Raw genomic sequence first — 18085 nt, 5'->3', positions numbered from 1 at the left:
CCTTATGTAAACCAAGGGCTTAACAGTGTGGCAAACAGTATATTGCTCATGCATGTACATGTAAGATATTCAAACTTCAGTTGTTTCAAAAGGAGCTTTTATTGAAAGGTTTGTGATAACAAGAGATCTAGGTAAAAACTGAAGCTTCTCACTTAAAACCAGCTATTTAAAACAATGCTAACCAAACCTCTTCCATACTACATCATTGCAGGGAAACAGAAACTTCATATACATATATTGCATTCCTCCCCACTTCCTCCCACCAAAATGCCAGCGTCCCTGTAGAAATATCTGGGACCTGACATGCTGCCCCTCTGCAAAAAGGGGAAGCCCACCTGAAAGAAAACAAAAAAAGGAAAGAGAAACAAAGAAAACATGAGCTTTGTCAGGGTACAATTGATGAAATATACATGCTAATTTAGAGGCATGCACATGTTTTTGGGGAACCCATTCATTGTGTGAGAAGGGGAGGTGTTTCCAAGCTACCAGGTACTGAGTGGCCCATGGAATTTTCTAGAGTCAAGAATTTCCTGATCCTCAAAATGTTGCTCATCCTCTACCATAATAGGTGGCAGAAGAGGGGTAGTAGCAGGATGAAGATCACAGGTAAGTTCAGGCTTCAGTAAGCCACAATGGAAAATGGGGTAGACTTTCCATAAAGACTTAGGGAATTGTAAATAATGTAAATAATGCGGATCTGGCCAGGGGACGAGTGGAAAGTGGTGTTCGGCACCTGGTAAACAGTCATGCCCTTCGGTCTCACCAACGCCCCGGCGTATTCCAGCATCTGATGAATGACGTTTTTCGTGATATGTTAGATCATTTTGTTGTTATTTATCTTGCTGACATTCTGATATATTCTTCCTCAAAGCCCAGTCATCTGTATCATCTGCAGCAGATCCTGCAACGCTTACATGAGCAACAGTTGTATGCCAAGTTGGATAAGTGCTAGTTTTTTCACACAACCATAGAATTTCTGAGGCACATCATTTCTCCAGGGGGCATAGCCATGGACCCGGGCTAGGTGTTGCTTGGAAAACCTGACAACCCCTGCAGCGAGTGAAGGACGTGCAGAGACTGTTGGGCTTTGTGAATTACTATCGCACATTTATCCCATGTTTCGCCACCCTGACCGTGTCCCTCACCCGGCTTTTTCAGAAACAAATGCCATTTCAGTGGGGTGAGGCCGAGCAGCAGGCGTTCATGGCCCTCAAGGGAGCCTTCATGAAGGAACCACTTCTGCAGCACCCAGACCTGCGTTGGCGGTTTGTCATGGAGACTGATGCTTCCAAAGTCACCGTCAGAGCTGTACTTCTCCAGGCCCGTCCGGACAGCGGCACCCTGTTACGTGCACCTACCATTCCTGAAAACTCATGCCCTCTGAACGGAGTTATACAATCTGGGAGAAGGAGTTGTTGGCTGTCAAGTCTGCCTTCGAGACATGGAGGCACCATCTCGAAGGAGCTCGGCATCAGGTGGAGATCCAGATGGATCATCAGAACCTGGAGTTCCTGTAAACAGCCCGAAAGTTGAACCAACGGCAGATACATTGGTCGTTTTTCTTTGCACGGTTCAACTTTCAGATCCGATATACGCCGAGTTACCAGAATCCTTCAGCGGACGTCCCATCCTGAAAACCAGAGTTTCTGCACCCCAAAGAACAGGTCCTGTTGTAAATTATTTTGCCCACAGAAGCCCTGGCTGCCATGCACGACCCCGTAGATTTGTGTCAACACATTAGGAAGTGCAGCAGGGAGACGGTTTTGTGGCCCAGCGGGTGCGGGAGATCAGGCCCGATTCTCCATAGACATTTTCGGATGGCCTGCTCTGGTATCGCGGGCAGCTGTATGTTCCGGCAGGGCTGCTTCATGGCTTGATCATGTCCTAGTGCCATTACACTCCTGCTGCTGGTCATTTTGGGCTGTTCAAGACTTTGGAACTGGTGCCACGAACATTTTGGTGGACCCGGCTTTGCGACAATGTGCAATTGTATGTGAACACTTGCGAGCACTGCTGTTTGGCCAAGTCCGCCACAGGAGCCCCACCCAGGCTGTTGCAACCTTAGCCGACGCCTGAGGCCGTGGGGGGGCTGTTTCCATGAACTTTGTGACCCATCTGCCTTTGTCTTCGGATTCATCACGGTGCTGGTGGTCGTGGACATATTGACAAAGATAACACACTTTATCCCCTGTCGCCGAGTGTCTATGGTTCATGTCACTGCCCAGTTGTTTATACAACACATTTTCCGGCTCCATGGCCTCCCGGACTGGGTGGTGTCGGACAGGGGGACCCAATTTACAGCACCGTTCTGGAAGGAACTCATGTCGGCTTTGTGGGTGCAACTCTGTTTGGCATCCACGCAGCAACTCCAGACTGATAGTGGCACCGAGAAGGTCATCAGCATTCTCGAATAGTACCTGTGGTGCTTTGTGTTGGACCAGCAGTCCGAATGGTCACAGTATCTCTTGGTGGGCGATTTTGCATTCAATAACTCCCACCACACGTCAATGCAGACCACTCCCTTTCACACTAATTATGGTTTCCATCCCTGTTTTTTTCCCCTGACCCTTTTGGATTCCCCACTTCCAGCTGTGGAGGAGTTTCTGTCTGAACTACAGTCGGTGCACAGAATGGTGAAAAGATACCTCAACAAAGCCAAGGAAGACTATAAGAGGCATGCCGACCGTTCCAGTAGTGACGTTCCCCCATTGGCTGTCGGAGATCAGGTGTGGCTTTCCACAAGGTATATTTCATCGGAGTCGCCCCGTCAGAAATTGGATCCATGACTCATGGGTCCTTTTTCCGTGGAGCAGATCGTCAACCCTGTGGCCTATCGTCTGGCCTTGCCTGCCTACATGAAGATCCATATGCTGTTTCTTCGCTCACTATTGGTTCCTGTTAGTCCTGACTGCCCGCTCCATCCTGGTGTATCAGGCCTGTCTGCACCCTTTGTTTGGGATCATCTGCCTGACGCCCCGATCCACACCATTCGGGATTCATGATGGGTGGGGGATTGTTTTCAATATTTGGTACAATGGACCGAGGGAGATCCGGATGATTGTTCTTGGTGGAGGCCCCCCTGGTGGATGCACCTGAGCTCATGCGGGATTTTCATGTACAGTTTCCGAACAAGCCCTGTCCTATGCACAGAGTTCAGGGGAGGGGCCTTCCAGGGGGGATGGCTCTGGGCCACCTCCTGCAGCGGGGAATTTTGATGTTGATACATGGGAATCCTCGGTTTATCAGAGACCTTTTTTGTTGCCAGCAGAATCAGACAGTGAAGTTGGCTCACAGCCAGGGACAGACAGTGGGGGAGAGGAAACAGATGGGGAGATGGGTGCAACCAGCCCACCAGTCAGTGCTCCAATTAGTGAGTCATCAGAATCAGAGGAGGACCCACTTGTGGATGCCTGTGTGTGCAGGCTTATGGCAAGAAGAGAACAGTTGCGCAGGCGTGTCAAAAGATAAGTGAGCACACCTGTTCAAGGGGTAATTATGTTAATGTGTTTGTGATAAATTATGGGCATTGGGAAGCGTGGGCTGTGGGCGTTTATCCATTTGTGAAAGAAATACTTTTTTAACAGCTGTCTTATCTACTCTTTCGTTTTGGCACGCTTCTGCATCCAAAGACTTTTCGGGTGAGAGTAATTTGACTCTTCTTGGAGCTTGTGTTTATAAATATGCTTTTTTCTGTTTGACTGTGTGTGTGTTTGAAACTTATTCCGAACTTTCTGGGGGCTAACTGCCAATGGCCCAACATAACACAATTAAGTGATAATTTGGGGAAATTTATTTATTTATTATTTATTTATTTATTTAGATTTGTATGCCACCCCTCTCCGCAGACTCGGGGCGGCTCACAACAAGATACAACAAATCATGGCAAATCCAAATAAATTTAAAATATATAAAAATATTTTAAAAGAACCCCGTTTACTAACAAATACACATACAAACATACCATGTATAAATTGAACATGCCCGGGGGAGGTGTTTCAGTTCCCCCATGCCTGACAGCAGAGGTGGGTTTTAAGGAGTTTACGGAAGGCAGGGAGAGTAGGGGCAGTTCTAATCTCTGGGGGGAGTTGGTTCCAGAGAGTCGGGGCCGCCACAGAGAAGGCTCTTCCCCTGGGGCCCGCCAACCGACATTGTTTAGTTGACGGGACCCGGAGAAGGCCCACTCTGTGGGACCTAATCTGTCGCTGGGATTCGTGCGGCAGAAGGCGGTCTCGGAGATATTCTGGTCCAGTGCCATGAAGGGCTTTAAAGGTCATAACCAACACTTTGAATTGTGACCGGAAATTGTTCGGAAGCCAATGCAGACTGCGGAGTGATTGTGAAACATGGGCATACCTAGGTAAGCCCATGACTGCTCTCGCAGCTGCATTCTGCACGATCTGAAGTTTCCGAACACTTTTCAAAGGTAGCCCATGTAGAGAACATTACAGTAGTCGAACCTTGAGGTGATGAGGGCATGAGTGACTGAGCAATGAGTCCCGGTCCAAATAGGGCCGCAACTGGTGCACCAGGCGAACCTGGGCAAAAGCCCCCCTCACCACAGCTGAAAGATGGTTCTCTAATGTGTGCTGTGGATCGAGGAGGATGCCCAAGTTGCGGACCCTCTCCGAGGGGGTCAATAATTCCCCCTCCAGGGTAATGGAAAGACATGGGATTGTCCTTGGGGGGGAAAACCCACAGCCACTCCGTCTTATCCGGGTTGAGTTTGAGTCTGTTGACACCCATCCAGGCTCCAACAGCCTCCAGACACCAGCACATCACTTCCACTGCTTCGTTGACTGGACATGGGGTGGAGATGTAAAGCTGGGTATCATCAGCGTACTGATGATACCTCACCCCATGCCCTTGGATGATCTCACCCAGCGGTTTCATGTAGATAATAAATAGCAGGGGGGAGAGGACCGACCCCTGAGGCACCCCAAAAGGGAGAGACCTCGGAGTCGACCTCTGACCCCCCCACTAACACCGACTGCGACCGACCGGAGAGGTAGGAGGAGAACCACTGAAGAACAGTGCCTCCCACCCCCAACCCCTCCAGCCAGTGCAGAAGGATACCATGGTTGATGGTATCGAAAGCCACTGAGAGGTCAAGGAGCACCAGGACAGAGGATAAACCCCTGTCCCGGGCCCGCCAGAGATCATCAACGCGACCAAAGCAGTTTCCGTGCTGTAACCGGGCCTGAAACCCGACTGCTGGGGACCTAGATAATCGGCTTCTTCCAAGGACCATTGGAGCTGGAGTGCCACCACCTTCTCAACAACCTTCCCCATAAAGGGAAGGTTGGAGACTGGACGATAGTTATTAAGTACGGCTGGGTCCAGGGAAGGCTTCTTGAGGAGGGGGCGCACGAGTGCCTCTTTATAGAGTGTTGGAAAAACTCCCCTCCCCAAGGAAGCGTTGGTAATCTCCTGGACCCAGCTCCGTGTCACCTCCCTGCTGGCCGAGACCAACCAGGAGGGACACGGATCCAGTAAACAGGTGGCGGAACTCACAGCTCCAATGGCCTTGTCCACTTCATCAGGTGTCAACAGATCAAACTCTTCCCAGACAGGTGGACAAGTACGTGCCCCAGTCACCTCGACTGACTTGTTGTCAGTCGACTCTGTTTTCCAATTGGAGTCGAGATCGGCCCGGATCTGAGTGATTTTATCAGCCAAAAACGTGTTAAAATCCTCGGCACTGCTCTGCAAGGGCTCCCCAACTCCCCCCTGGTTAAGAAGGGAGCGGGTCACCCTAAACAGAGTGGCCGGGCGGGATTCCGCTGATGCAATCAAGGCGGCATGATACGCGCATCTTTGTTAGTCTTAATAAAAGCTCTTACAAGTGTTCGATCAGATTCAGACCTACTCTTCCTCCATCGCTTCTCTAGACGTCTCTTTTGGCGTTTCAACTCCTGGAGCTCCTTGTTGAACCATGGAGCTCTACGGGGTCTAGCGCCGCGGTGAGGTTGCAAAGGCGCAATCCGGTCAAGAGCCTCCGCTGCAGCCTTGTTCCAGGCCTCCGCAAGAGACTCCGCCGAACTGTGGATGAGTGCCTCTGGAATAACCCCAAGCGCCGTCTGAAAGCCCTCTGGGTCCATCAGGCATCTGGGGTGGAACATGTTAATTGGTTCCGCCTCCCTGTGGGGAAGGATTGGAGCCAGGAAGTCAAGCCGTAGTAGGAAATGGTCTGACCATGACAAAGGCAATGCTTCTAAGCCCCTTAGTCTTAGACCATTACTCAATTGCTCGGAAAGAAATACCATGTCAGGTGCGTGCTCTCCCTCGTGTGTTGGACCCTGTACTACTTGAGTCAGGTCCATGGCTGTCATGGTGGCCATGAACTGCTGTGCCAACCCAGAGGTTTCGCCGAGTGACGGCAGGTTGAAGTCCCCTAGGACAATAAGTCCGGGGAACTCCACCGCCAACCTGGCTACCTCCTCGAGTAGCACAGGCAGGGCTTTTGACACGCAGCTGGGAGGCAGGTACGTGAGAAATAAGCCCACCTGAACCCCTAAGTCCAACTTCATCAAGAGAGACTCGCAACCCGCAATTTCTGGAGCAACGAGTCTACGTAGGCAAAGGCTCTCCCTGGCTATAATAGCCACTCCTCCCCCCTTCCCTGGGGTCGAGGTTGATGCCATATCTGAAACCCGGCTGGGCAAATTTCAGAGAGAGGAACACCTCCCTCTGGGCCCAGCCAGGTTCCAGTGATACATGCCAGGTCGGCCTCCTCATCCAGGATCAGATCCCGGATGAGGAGAGCTTTATTTACCACCGACCTGGCATTGAGCAGCAGCAACCTGAGCCCAGGGCCAGAGTTACACTCATCACCAGTACCCAAGATTGGGCTCACGGAGCCAGAACAAGGGATCGTTATTAAGCAACGATCCCTCGTTCCCCTGGAACGGCTAACTCCATGGCCCCCGCCATATCTGCCTCTCCCCAGCAACACTGGAATATTCCGACCCTCTGCCACCCCAGAGATTGGTGCCCCTTCCTCTCCCGCCTCCCAAGCGTCAGGTGGGCCAAATCTATCATTCATACTGTTATCAATCATCTCATCCATGCCGCAACCCCACCCACCCCAGCCATCCCAACCATACCAGCCATTCAACTCATGCACACAGGTATATCTATCCCAATCATTCATTAATTTAGAAACCCCACTAGTATTAAAAATAAATTAAATTAATAGCAATTTAAAATAGCAATTGAAATTAATAGCAATTTAAATAGCAATTTAAAAACACTAATAACACTAAAAAATATATATAAAATATATAAAATATAAGATAAAAAGTTATATAATTATATAAATTAATTTTTGATAGTATAAAATCAGATCTTAATCATTATTTAATCATCAGTAATCAATCAGTCCAGGTGTGATTGCAATTATATTATAGAGTGGTGCAAGTTGGATTTGTTGAAATAAATTTAAATGATATACAGTGGTACCTCTACCTAAGAACGCCTTTACTTAAGGACTTTTCTAGATAAGAACCGGGTGTTCAAGATTGTTTTGCCTCTTCTTAAGAACCATTTTCTACTTAACAACCCAAGCCCAGAAAAATTTCCCAGGAAGGCCTGGCCAGTTTCCTGCCATTCCCCTTGGGTTCTCTCTCTGGTGCAATATATGAGAGACAGCCTCACACTGGCTGTATGGGAGACATGTGCTCCTCCTCGCCGCCTCTTTTTTTTTTCAAGCCTTAAAGTTTTGAATTTTTTTGATTCATCTCACCTCACCTTCTTCCTTCGGCAGCGACTGTCCTCCTCTTCTTCTTCCTCCTCCTGCCACCAAAATTCCAAGCTTTTATTTCTTTCCTAATGGATTTGCACACATTATATGCTTTTACATTGATTCCTATGGGAAAAATTGCTTCTACTTACAAACTTTTCTACTTAAGAACCTGGTCACGGAACAAGTTAAGTTCTTAAGTAGAAGTACCACTGTACTTGTAACATTAGAGGGGAAGACTTAGTATAATGAATGATGAATGAAAGGAATTAATTTGTTTGAGTTTTGGAATTTGAATGATATCTGCTTTCCCCTGTATTGTAAAAGATATTAGTCAGATATAAGATATAAAATATTTAATATGAATTGATATTTCATTTTCAAAAATAAGTAAATGTGGAATTTTTTAGGGGCATTTAGTTACCAGAAAATAGGGGTTAAGAAAAACGAATGATGAGTAAATAAACAAGAGAGAATAACTAGCAGAGGAAGTAAGCAACAACATTAAAATTCAATTGGAAAATGAAATAATTGGTGTAATCTGGGTGACAATTTAGATAAAGGAGGTAGCACCAGATTAATCACATATACCAAGAGTAATGGATATGAAATTAAGAAGTATATGTTTATATGTTTTGTTTTTAATGAATATTTCAATAAAAATTATTTATTTATTTAAATTTGAAATTAAGAAGTATAAATGATTATATTTAGTAGATGATACATGTTTATTAAGTTGTATTGAAGTTTATGATAGTTTATGTTTTTAGTGGGGAGAAAAATTATTTTTAAAAATCTTTTTTGGAATTAGAATGATCCACTCAGGAAAGATCTTAGAGAGCGTAAGTAGAAAAGAAGAAGAGAAAGGAGAGAGAGTAGAATGGGAGGTAAAGGAAAAAGGAAAGAGGAAGAGATGGTAGTAGGAAAGGAGAGAAAAGGTATAAGTAGGAGGGAGAGAAAGGGAGAGTAGAAGGGAGGTAGAGAAGGAGGAAGAAGAAGGAAATGGTAGCAGACAAGGGGAGAGAAGCTGTAAGAAAGTAGGTATTAGAGGTGGAATAGCCATCTGAGATGAAAAGAGGGAAGTGGTGAGAGGGAAGATTGAGATAGATTGAATAATAAAATTAAAAGTGGAATGTAACTTAGATTAGTGTACTATTGTTTTTAAAGTGATAATATATGCATATTGAAAGTATATGATGTTATTTATGTTTTTGATGCGAAGGAAAATTAATTTAAAAAAAAAAGTTGGCAGAATGAGACTGGAGTTTTTAGTAGCCTTAGTTGAAAGCCCAGTTCCCTGAGAAGAGTCAGGCTTATTAGGTTTTACATTACCCTGAATCTAGCAATGCCTTAAGTCTCACTTTTTCCCCTGTTACGGGAATTAACAGTTCTATAGGGTTTGTAAAGGGTTTGACAACTCCATTCACCAAATGGTCTTCATAGTCACTCCCTGACTGACTGGGTACCTCCAGCAGAGGTGTCAGAGTTCCTCATTTCCGAAAAATGAAAGGAATATAAATCCTTCCATTCCCACTATTCTATCAGAGCTGAAGAATCTTCTTGGATGATAAGCAAAACATCTGCAAAGAAAAAACAAGAAAGTCCAGTTGCCTCCTTTGTGACAACATGTCTTGGATGACTGAGAACCTCTACAGACTTTAAAAAGGGATAATATTGATAAAATTTTAGGATTAGGGTTTTATATGCGGTGTTACTATATTTATATATGTTTATATTTAGTATAAAAAACATATATACCCACTTAATTTCCACCCACAGTATATATGGATAAGGATTTTATGCAGTGGTGAAATCTAAAAATTCCCCTACCGGTTCTGTTGAGTGTGATTTATTTTGTGGGTTGACATGAAGTTCAGGTGGACGTGGCTTCAGGAGGGTGTGGCGTGGTGTTCAGGTGACTCGTTGGGTGTGCTTGAATATTATATGACCGGGTGGGCATACTTTGTGCTCAGGTAACAATGGCCAACTTGTAAAATATGGTGAAACTCAGTTAACAATGTTCTTGCTTAATAACCAAAATTTTGGGCTCAATTATAGTCATAAGTTTTCTTTCTTTTCTTTTCTTTTCCTTTCCTTTCTGCTGCACCTCTCATCTTCCTGACTTCGGTTCCGGGACCTTTGTGGGCCGGGCAGCATCGGGGTGCACACCTATAGAGTTCTGCAAGCCTCAGCCTTCAGGGTTAGTGGGGCCTTTGGCAAGGCAGGGAGACAGTAGCACTGCCGAGAGAGCTGTTGTGACTGCATGCTTAGAAGCCATGTAGTGGTTCGCCAGTGACAGCACTGGGGCATTAGCAAAGAGTTCACTGCAGGCGGTGGTTTATCCTTGTGCGTGAAGAGCAGCATCCCTCCTCCACGCTTCCTGCTGCTGCTGAACAGTCTCATTCATGCTGCCTGTTTTGCTTGTGGGACAGATGGACTGCAACTTCCAAACTTCTTTGCAGTGCACCAAAGTGCAGTTGAGTGGGGCTGGGGGAGCCCTGCCTATTGTATCTTCTCTTGCCCTACTCTCCATCCGGGCCACGCATCCCGCCGTCAATCCATAGAAACCAGCTGCCCTGCCCACCAAAGTACATATTAAAAACAAAATAATGGAATTGGCAGAAATGAATAGATTCACTGTGCGTATAAAAGAGAAAGAAGACTCAGTCTTCTACAAAATTTGGCATAAATGGTACAATTGGTTGCAAAAAAAGAACATGAAAGAACATAATTAACTTAAATACATCACATTGAGGAAATATTGTGAGAACGAAGATAAAAAGATTTTTTTATATGAAAAAGATTGTGAGAACGAAGATAAAAAGATTTTTTGATATGTTAGAATATAGATAGGCAAGAATAAGTCAAATGTTAGACATTCCAAGATTAGGTAAGATACATTTATTTGATTTAGAATGATTTTTATCTGCTACTAACAATTAAGTCTTTATTATGAATTTAATGTTATTATTACTACTATTAGAGTTAAATTGTATAAGCATGTATGATACCGATATGAAAATCTGCAAACAATTTAGAAATGCATAAGTGAAAACATGTAAGTAAAGGGAGAGCAAGGTCATCTCTCTTTTAAAGTTGTGGGCATATTTTTGTGTGCTATTTATATTTGTATTTAAACTTACTATTTTCTAATAAAAAAATTAAAATATTTTTTTTAAAAAGAAACCATCTGTCCTGTTTCTGCAAAGGCAGAGCCCTGCAGGGCAATCTAAACAGGGAAGGGGGGTGCTGTAGAAAAGGTTGACTTCCACCCATGCCTCCATGCCACTCACTCCGCATTTTTGCTGGTGGGAAGCAGCACCATGGGCCGAGTTTCCACGGTAGCACTGGCAGACAGCTGGGCCGACCCACAAAGAGAGCAGGCAGGTGGCCGGGTTGGAGGCCAGTGGGCTGCTTTAGAGCCCCAAGCACCACAGAGCCAGCATGGGAGGCACAGGAGCCGAATGGAAGGCAGCCTTTTCTGCAGCATCCCCTCTCCTCTTTGGAACATCCTGTGGGAGGAGGAGCTCTGCCTTTGCAGAAATGGGGCATCTGCAAGTGCAGGAGCTGCAGGTCATCCGCTTGCCCTTCCAGAGCGCCATCATCACCATCTAGGTTTTTGCAATTCCACCAAGGGCCACCTGCCCAACCACTGGCTGGGCCGAGCTAGATGCCAATCTTGGAAGGCAAGCAGATGTGAGGACTGCTGGGAAGGCTGCATGGAAGGCTGCCAAGCATGGCATGGGTGCAGGGAAGGGAATAGGCTACTACCTCCCTTTCTTGCTGCCACACCATGCTTGCCTGCCTTCCACATAGACTTCTGCTTGTCTGCTTTGGCAAGCTGGCCATGGGGACACCTGGAAGGCTCCGTAGAAGGCAGGAAAGCATGTTGGGGCTGCGGGCTGCAGGGAACAATAGGGAAGGCAGGCTGGGATGGTGGGGGAGCAGGGGCATCTAGGTAAGGCCACAATTTCAAAGGCTTACCTGGCAGGCAGATCAGGGGTGCAACACTTCAGTCAGGCAAACTGCAGAGCAGAGACTGGGCGGGGCAGGGCAAACAAGCAGCAACTGGGGGATCAGTTCAGGGGCGTGGCCAAACGGTCATCGCTACCGGCTCAGCGAACCACCGGCGACCGCCACTACCAATATGCAAGAACCGGTCTTACCCAGGAGCATTTCACCCCTGTTTTTATATACCTTTAATTCTGGAAGTAATTTGGGCCATTCACAATAGCAGAGCTATGGGTATATAATTGAGAAATTATCAATATATGATTTTTTTTAATGAATTAGCTTTCTTGAGTCCAGATATACTTCCTAAACTATATGTTAAGAGTATTACAAATACAGAAAAGCAGTCTCCGTATCCAAACTCTGTGTTAAGCCCTGTCTTAGGGCTGACACTGTTGTTTAACCAACAGAGGCTTCTTATGAACTGGTAAAAAAGGAAAAAGTATTCCCTTTCTTTTCCTGTCCTGAATCATATATATTATCATAAATTCACAGGTAATGCCAAGTCACAATACCTTTAATTTTTGCCATAGGAATATATTCAAATTAAGTTTTTTATTTATAACAGTATTCTGAAAACCATAGATTAAGCAATTTTCATTTTTTCCAAAGGTTACCTGAATGGTATCATATGCCTAGTGTCACTAACACACTCTTGGGAAATATGGCATCCACTTCAAAATTTGATCTCTCTCTTTCTCTCTGTCTGGGGTTTCTGAAAGAAACCAGATTGGAGAAGGCATAATAATAGCAATAACTATTGAATGAACTACGGTACAGGTAGTCCTCATTTAGTGTCCAAAATTGAGATCTGCAACTCAGTTGTTTAGCAAACTAAATGAAACTGTAACTGTGCTTATGATCTTATTTCAGCTTTCCTTTGCTTTGCAGACAAATTAATTGAAAATTGGAAATCTGAAAGTAGCCATGTTTATTTAGATAATTCTATTAGTTATTTTAACTTATATTTTCAGAGGGAAGCATCTGCTTGATTGTTTCTACTAAATTCAGCTCTCACCCATTGTGAATCCACATCCATTCTTGCATAGCATTTTATGAGAGATTGATGTTTAAGTTGTGCTTTGTGATAGTCATTACTGTATTTTTCGGAGTATAAAATTCACCAGTGTATAAGACGCACCTAGATTATAGAGGTGGAAAACAAGAAAAAAAGTATTCCGAACCACATGGTGTAGTAATATATTATTTAATAAAATACCAGTGTAGTAGAATAAATTTTACAAACATGTATACTTTTTACAACCATGTACACTTTTTACAATCTTCACACTTGACATCTTTAAGACTTGTGGACTTTAACTCCCATGCTAGCTCCGGAATGGGAATTGAAGTGCACAAGTCTTAAACTTGCCAAGTTTGAAGACCCTTATACCCCTAACCAGGGGTCTTCAAACTTTAACAGCTTTAATACTAGTGGACTTCAACTCCCAGAATTCCTCCTCCAGTCATGTTAGATGGGATATTTTCATCTGTTTTTTCACAAAAATGGGGTGGGCAAGGGTCTGGGATGCCTGCAGAGAACCTCTGGGTGCTGGGGGATGGCAAAAACACCCCCATTTTAATCTGCAGGCTTTCCAGACCTTGTCCAAAAATGGGACATGAGGGTGGGCTTTGGAACAGCAAAAAAGCTGCATTCAGTGTATAGGACACACTGACATTTCCATTTTGATTGATTTGTGCACAGATAGTGATGAAAAAGAAAAAGACATTGAAAATGAAGGACAGACGGACGACAATACAGTCTTACAATGATTATATTGGAATTTACAGTAATAAAAAAGAAGCAAGGGGAGAATACTGGGGCTGGAGGAAAAGAGTTAAAAAGAGGGGGGGAATAAAGAAGAGAGACCTAAAAAACCTAACAGTAGACCTATCATAATATAACTAAAGGGGAGAGAAAGAGTTTGGGGGGAAAGAAAAAGTTGGTATAAAGATAAAAGGAAGAAAAACCCTAAGTTTTAAAAAAGGGGATGGAAAGAACATGTTTATAAGAAGGGTAGAGTTGAAAAACTAAAAGGAAATGGATGATTAATGAATACATCACATTTAAATGTGATAATGTACTAATTGTGTATAAGTTTTAACTAGATAATTAATAACTAATAATTAATTAAACAGACAAAATAATTTTTTTCTTTTTATTTTTTTAGATAATTCTATGTTAGATTGGCACAAGATTAATTGCATTTAATTAAACGTAGAATGAATTCAATTAAAATTGGTATCACTAGAGTAAGGAAGAAAGGAAATGGGTCAATTGGTGGAAAGATAAATAACCTGAACAAATATTAATCTTCTATATGGGACTTGTATGATACAAATTAGAATAAATCATAAATTTGATGTAATACTGAAGACTGAAATACCAAAAGAAAGAATCTACATGATTACTGATGTTACTGGAATGAAATAAGATTTTAAAACAAATAATTATTATCATTATAAGGTTTTTATATGAAATTATATTTACCGTATATACTCGAGTATAAGTCGCTCCGACTGAAAGTCGAGGCGCCTACTTTTGCCACAAAAAACCTGGGAAAATTTATTGACTCCATTATAAGTCGAAGGTGGAAATTGCAGCGGCTACTGGTAACTTATAAAAATGGAAACCAATAAAATTACATCAATTGAGGCATCAGTAGATTAAATTTTTTAGAATATTTATTTCAAAGAAAACCAGTAAACTAGTTCTGTAAGTTTAAAAGAGGGTAAACAGGTATATGTCCCCCCAAGGCAGGTATAGGCAAAAAAAAATGCAAGTACTGTACTTACCTCAATCCCCCACTGCTCCTGCTGGTTTGGGTTAGGGTTAGGAAACTTGGCCTCTCCTTGCCTCAAAGAGATACAATTTCCCTTTCTATTTACTATTACTGAACATCCAAAATATACTATTTAATTCTATGTATATATGCCATATGTGTACATACATATTACACACAGGCACACAAAAATATACCATACATTGTTTACTATATAAACTGTATACCGTATGTATATTTACAGAGAGAGAGAGAGGGAGGGAGCTCTTGTAAAATTACAGGTATATACGGTACATTCAACCTTACTTACTGTAATAGAAAAAACAAACCCAGAGTCCACTTTCTGCCACACATTTAACCACAACAAGAACATTACACATGCCTTCAGATGTACCAGTACTTCCCTAGCTTGCACATCACTGTTAGAGCTAGGAAATGTCATGGATTGAGTAAAATGTGGTGATTCTCACTGAACAACGCTTTTGTTTAACAACCACAATTTGGGCTCAATTGTGGTCATAGGTCTTTCTTTCTTTCTTTCTTTCTTTCTTTCTTTCTTTCTCTCTCTCTCTCCTTCCTTCCTTCCTTCTTCCCTCCCCCTTTCTTTTTCTGTCTGCCTATCTTCCTTCCTTTTTCTTTCCTTCTGTTCCTTCCCTACCTCCTTTCCTTTTTTGTCTGTTTTCTTTCCTACCTAACATTTTTCTTTGTCTCTCTTCCTTCCTACCATCTTTTTTTCTTTCTTTCTGTCTTCCTTCATTCCTAACTCCTTCCTTCCCTCCTTCCTTGCCGCCCAACTCCAACAGGTCTCTGGGTGGCTCACAACAATCACAACAACTAAAAAGCAATATAAAATGTAACAACAATACAACAGCATATAGCATAAAATGCATAAATAACCCTTAAAATGCCTTGACACTGGCAATGAGTAAAATGCCAAGTGTATAAGACAGGGACTTTAGGACAGAGGAGGGGGGCACCCCTGCTCAGGTGCAGAGCACAAAGCAGGGCTAAGTCTCCAAATGAAAGATGCAGAGAACTACCGTAATTTTCCTGGAAGGCTTGAGCGCCGGTGCTTTTCATTCTAGGAAAACAACTCAGCCTCGCACCACCTAACCCCCCCCACCGAAATACCCATTGACAGGACGTCTGCCGGTGTCTCTTTCGGCTGCATCCACGGTTTACGTCACGCTCCCTTTAGCCTTCTGGGAGCCGTAGTGTCTCTTCGGGCAGAGTGGCTGAGCCCGCCTTCTCGAAAAGACTACAACTCTCAAGGGGCACCGGGAGGGAAGTGTGGGCGAAGGGGGCGGGTGGCCGCGGAGTTGGTCGTGGGAATAGTAGTATGAAAAGGCAGCCAAGTCGGCAAAATAAAGGCGAGTGAGTGAGGGAAGGGAATGTCGGGAGGGAATGGCTCGCTGCTTTTCCACCCAGCCAGCCCCTTCCCACTGAGGTTGCGGAACAAGACAAGGGGGTTTATGCAGTCTGGCAAACGTTTTTCGCCTGGCAGGGGCCTTGGCAAGGGGCAGGCAGAAAGTGAAGTCCTGGCAAATGGGTAGCTGGCAAGGACCACACGCTCCCATCCGCCCCTTGCTCTGGCCATTTCAGAGGACAACACCACCACCACCCATCGCCCACTCCGGTAATTTTCTATTGGAAAAATCCATTGCTGCAATCCCAAACGTTCATTTTTTAAAAAAGCTGAGAAGCTGGGATTGCAGCAAGGAATCCTAGGGCAGGCGGGGGAGGTGCCTCCATGGACATAATGACGCAAGAAGGGGAAAAAGCCGGTGAGGTGGGGTGGGGAGTGGATTCTTGCTTCTGTATTCTCGCCTCTCTAGTGTGGCGTTCTAGTGGTTGGCTGGCTCCTTTGCTTGCGTGCGAAAGGGGGAAAAAGACGGTGAGGTGGGGGGGCAAGAATACAGAAGCTAGAATCCACCCCCTACCCCACCTCACCGGCTTTCCCCCCCTCTTGCGCACAAGCAAAGGAGCCAGCCAACCACTCGAATGTCACACTAGAGAGGAACAAAGCCGGTGGGGTGTCGATTCTTGCTTCTTTTATTCTCGCCACCCCACCAGCTTTTTTCCTCTCTAGCGCGGCGTTCAAGTGGTTGGCTGGCTCCTTTGCTTGCGTGCGAAAGGGGAAAAAAGCCGGTGAGGTGGGGGGGTTGCAAGAATACAGAAGCAAGAATCCACCCCCTACCCCACCTCACCGGCTTTCCCCCCCTCTTGCGCGCAAGCAAAGGAGCCAGCCAACCACTCGAATGCCGCGCTAGAGAGGAAAAAAGCCGGTGGGGTGGGGTGGGGGGGTGAATTCTTGCTTCTGTATTCTCGCCACCACCACCCACCTCACCGGCTTTTTTCCCCTCTTGCGCAGCGTTCGAGTTGTTGGCTGGCTCCTTTGCTTGCGCGCAAGAGGGGGGAAAAGCTGGTGAGGTGGGGGGTGGCGAGAATACAGAAGCAAGAATCCACCCCACCCCCCACCCCACCGGCTTTTTTCCTCTCTAGCGCGGCATTCGAGTGGTTAGCTGGCTCCTTTGCTTGCATGTAAGAGGGGGGGAAAGCCGGTGAGGTGGGGGGGATGGTGAGAATACAGAAGCAAGAATCCACCCCCCCACCTCACCGGCTTTTTTCCCCTCTCGCGCACAAACTACCTCAGCCGGGAAGAGGTGATAGCTCCCTCACCCGCCCAAGCCAGGCTCCCGCGGGCGCCCTCTTGTGGTGACTTGTCAGTCACCTGAGTATAACCCGAGGTTGGGTTTTTCAGCCCATTTTTGGGCTGAAAAACTAGATTTATACTCGAGTATATACGGTATATGCTTGAACTTTTACTGTGTAATTTAACTACCAACCAGTGGATGGAAGAGTAACAATAAGGATTGTGCTTGTCTAAATGAGAGAGAGTGAGTTAAAATAGTAAGAATTTGGATTAAAAGAGATGAAGAATACAGTGATACCTTGTATTAAGAACTTAATTGGTTCCAGGACGAGATTCGTAAGGTGAAAAGTTCGTAAGACAAAACAATGTTTCCCATAGGAATCAGTGGAAAAGCCATTAATGCATGCAAGCCCAAAATTCACCCCTTTTGCCAGCCGAAGCGCCCGTTTTTCCACTGCTAGAATTCCCCTGAGGCTCCCCTCCATGGAAAACCCCACCTCTGGACTTCCACGTTTTTGCGATGCTGCAGGGGAACCCCAGCAGGGGAATCCCAGCTTCGCAAAAACGGGCGTTTCACTGGCAACGGAAGCCCGGAGGTGGGGTTTCCCAACGAGAGGAGCCTTCACCTGGCAACGGAAGTCCGGAGGCGGGACATCCCAGTGGCGGCGGCGGGTTCATTAGTTGAAAATAGTTTGGAAGAAGAGGCAAAAAAATCTTAAACCCCGGGTTCGTATCTCAAAAAGTTCATATGATGAGGGGTTCATAAGACGAGGTATGACTGCAGGATTTCAAGGCATTCAGAAATGATAATTTAAAACAAAATAATTAATGATGAATAAAGATATTAAGTAAGGAAAGGGAGCAAAATGCCCCAAAATTAAGAGGCATAAGAGATTTTTT

The 18085-nt window shown here is 45.0% G+C and overlaps 1 protein-coding gene across 4 annotated transcripts in view; it reads left to right on the top strand.

Moving 5' to 3' along the window:
- The window catches only part of LOC139170309 (uncharacterized), a 197050-nt gene that overhangs the window by 163828 nt on the left and 15137 nt on the right, over window positions 1-18085 (top strand). The window contains exon 19 of one of the 4 annotated variants that reach the window (XM_070757321.1): window positions 872-3963. The exons of the other annotated variants lie outside the window; for them this stretch is intronic. Coding sequence (XP_070613422.1) covers window positions 872-971 — 100 coding nt within the window. The 3' untranslated portion in view covers window positions 972-3963. Of the gene's footprint in view, window positions 1-871; window positions 3964-18085 lie in introns of those variants that run through there. 4 annotated transcript variants of the gene reach the window in all.

This window comes from Erythrolamprus reginae, chromosome 7 (genome assembly GCF_031021105.1).
Source record: "Erythrolamprus reginae isolate rEryReg1 chromosome 7, rEryReg1.hap1, whole genome shotgun sequence".
Classification (NCBI taxonomy): Eukaryota; Metazoa; Chordata; class Lepidosauria; order Squamata; family Dipsadidae; genus Erythrolamprus; species Erythrolamprus reginae.
The sequence above is the reverse complement of the archived record's forward strand: the minus strand, read 5'-3'. Positions and strand labels throughout refer to the sequence as shown.